The sequence below is a fragment of the Salvelinus sp. IW2-2015 genome, unplaced genomic scaffold (genome assembly GCF_002910315.2).
Source record: "Salvelinus sp. IW2-2015 unplaced genomic scaffold, ASM291031v2 Un_scaffold5220, whole genome shotgun sequence".
Lineage (NCBI taxonomy): Eukaryota > Metazoa > Chordata > Actinopteri > Salmoniformes > Salmonidae > Salvelinus > Salvelinus sp. IW2-2015.
In genome coordinates, this window is record NW_019946485.1 from 25,638 (window position 1) to 27,205 (window position 1,568).

General features: G+C 42.6%; 1 protein-coding gene across 1 annotated transcript in view; it reads right to left on the reverse strand.

The window, feature by feature from the left end:
* Window positions 1–931: 931 nt before the first annotated feature.
* The window catches only part of LOC112078071 (peptidase inhibitor 15-A), a gene marked incomplete at its 5' end in the record, with an annotated part of 3,228 nt that continues 2,591 nt past the window's right edge, over window positions 932–1,568 (reverse strand). Inside the window, one exon of the mRNA XM_024144419.2 lies at window positions 932–1,495. Within this exon, the coding sequence (XP_024000187.1) occupies window positions 1,360–1,495 (136 nt within the window). The remainder of the gene's footprint in view (window positions 1,496–1,568) is intronic.

Genomic DNA, 1,568 nt, shown 5'->3' on the forward strand with positions numbered 1-1,568 from the left:
AGATTGCTCGGAGTGTTTCTGCCGACTCGAGAGATAGCCAAGACATAGAATGGAGTTTCACCTCGCACAAGCGAATAGCGGCGAGCGTTCCAGAGCTCATTGCACAGAGAAAAGTATTAGAGACTCTGGGATATGGCACGTCATGCTGACTATGATTGAAACAATCGTGCTCCGATATTAGATAACAACGCCAGACACAAATAATTGATGCGAGGAGCAAAGTTATCGAATGGCGCTAGGTTTTTTCAGAAGGGATATGCGCCAACTCTTGTACATTCTCGGAAGCGGAATACACAGAAGACACGTTTATACAGTTCTGACAGAGTCCCTTAAAAAGAGATGCGCATGCTCTAAGACACTGCAAGCTAACCGATAAGAATCTCTCTGGAAGGGTATCCTTTTTGCTGTATAGTCCTCTGTGTGTTTAGCACCATTGAGAGCTGTATAGTCCTCTGTGTGTTTAGCACCATTGAGAGCTGTATAGTCCTCTGTGTGTTTTGCACCATTTGATTGATTTGAGACTAGCAGCCAGCACTGTGTTACTTTGTCTTTCCCTCAGACTTCAAAATGCCTCTGAAATACATACTACGAAGTGGAGGTGTCATAAAACGTCAAAAAGTAAACATCGCTGGAGACACCTTGCAGGCTAGGTGACAGCGTAGCATTTGCTAGCAAATATATTTACGGTAGCTAATCAATGGTAAATAAGTGAATTGTTTTGCTCCACAGTTAGCCAAGATAATTAGCTAGCCAGCTAGAATTGTTTACAGTTAGTTAGCGATCTTTTTTTTTTTGCTATCGCTGCCGTGTCAATAAACCTGTCTCCAAAAAATGACAAGGTGTCTCCAGTTGTTTCTATTGGACCATTGTGAGGTGGTGTGTCCATGAGTATCCACTTCCTACAGGTACATGGCCAATGGCGAACCATAATACTATAATACTGAAACAGTATCTGCACCATATCTGTTATTAAAACATCGTTCACAAGATAAATTATCTTCCTATCAATCAATCCAATTCATCATAGGATAATCGTACAAAAAGACAAGTTCTAGTAACAAATAAAACAACATTAATATACATTCTATGTACACATAATTTTTTTTTTTTTTTAAATGTGCTGCCTTCCAACGTAAATAAGCCCATATGTACAAAAATTAGCATTTTTTCAGGACTGTTGTACAAATCCTTCAGGGGGGAAAGTCTCTGTGTTGGGGTCGGGGGTCGTGATGTTAGCTTGGTGTTAGTCTCCATCCTAAATGGAACCCTATTCCCTATCTAGTGTACTACATTTGACCAGGGCCCATAGGGCTACATAGAGAATAGGCTGTGATTTGGGACGCAGCCTGGACAAGGACTCTATTTGAACCACTGCAGATAGTTTGTGTTGAGGGCTGGGAAGCACATGTTGTTGGAACAGGAGCCTCCGTAGCTCGGGGGACAGGCGGAGCACGGGACGCCTACTTTATAGGGTGCCTCTCCGATCCAGTTCCCCCTGGAAAACACAAGACAGACAGAGAGTTAATACTGGTACGATCCAGTTCCCCCTGGAAAACACAAGACAGACA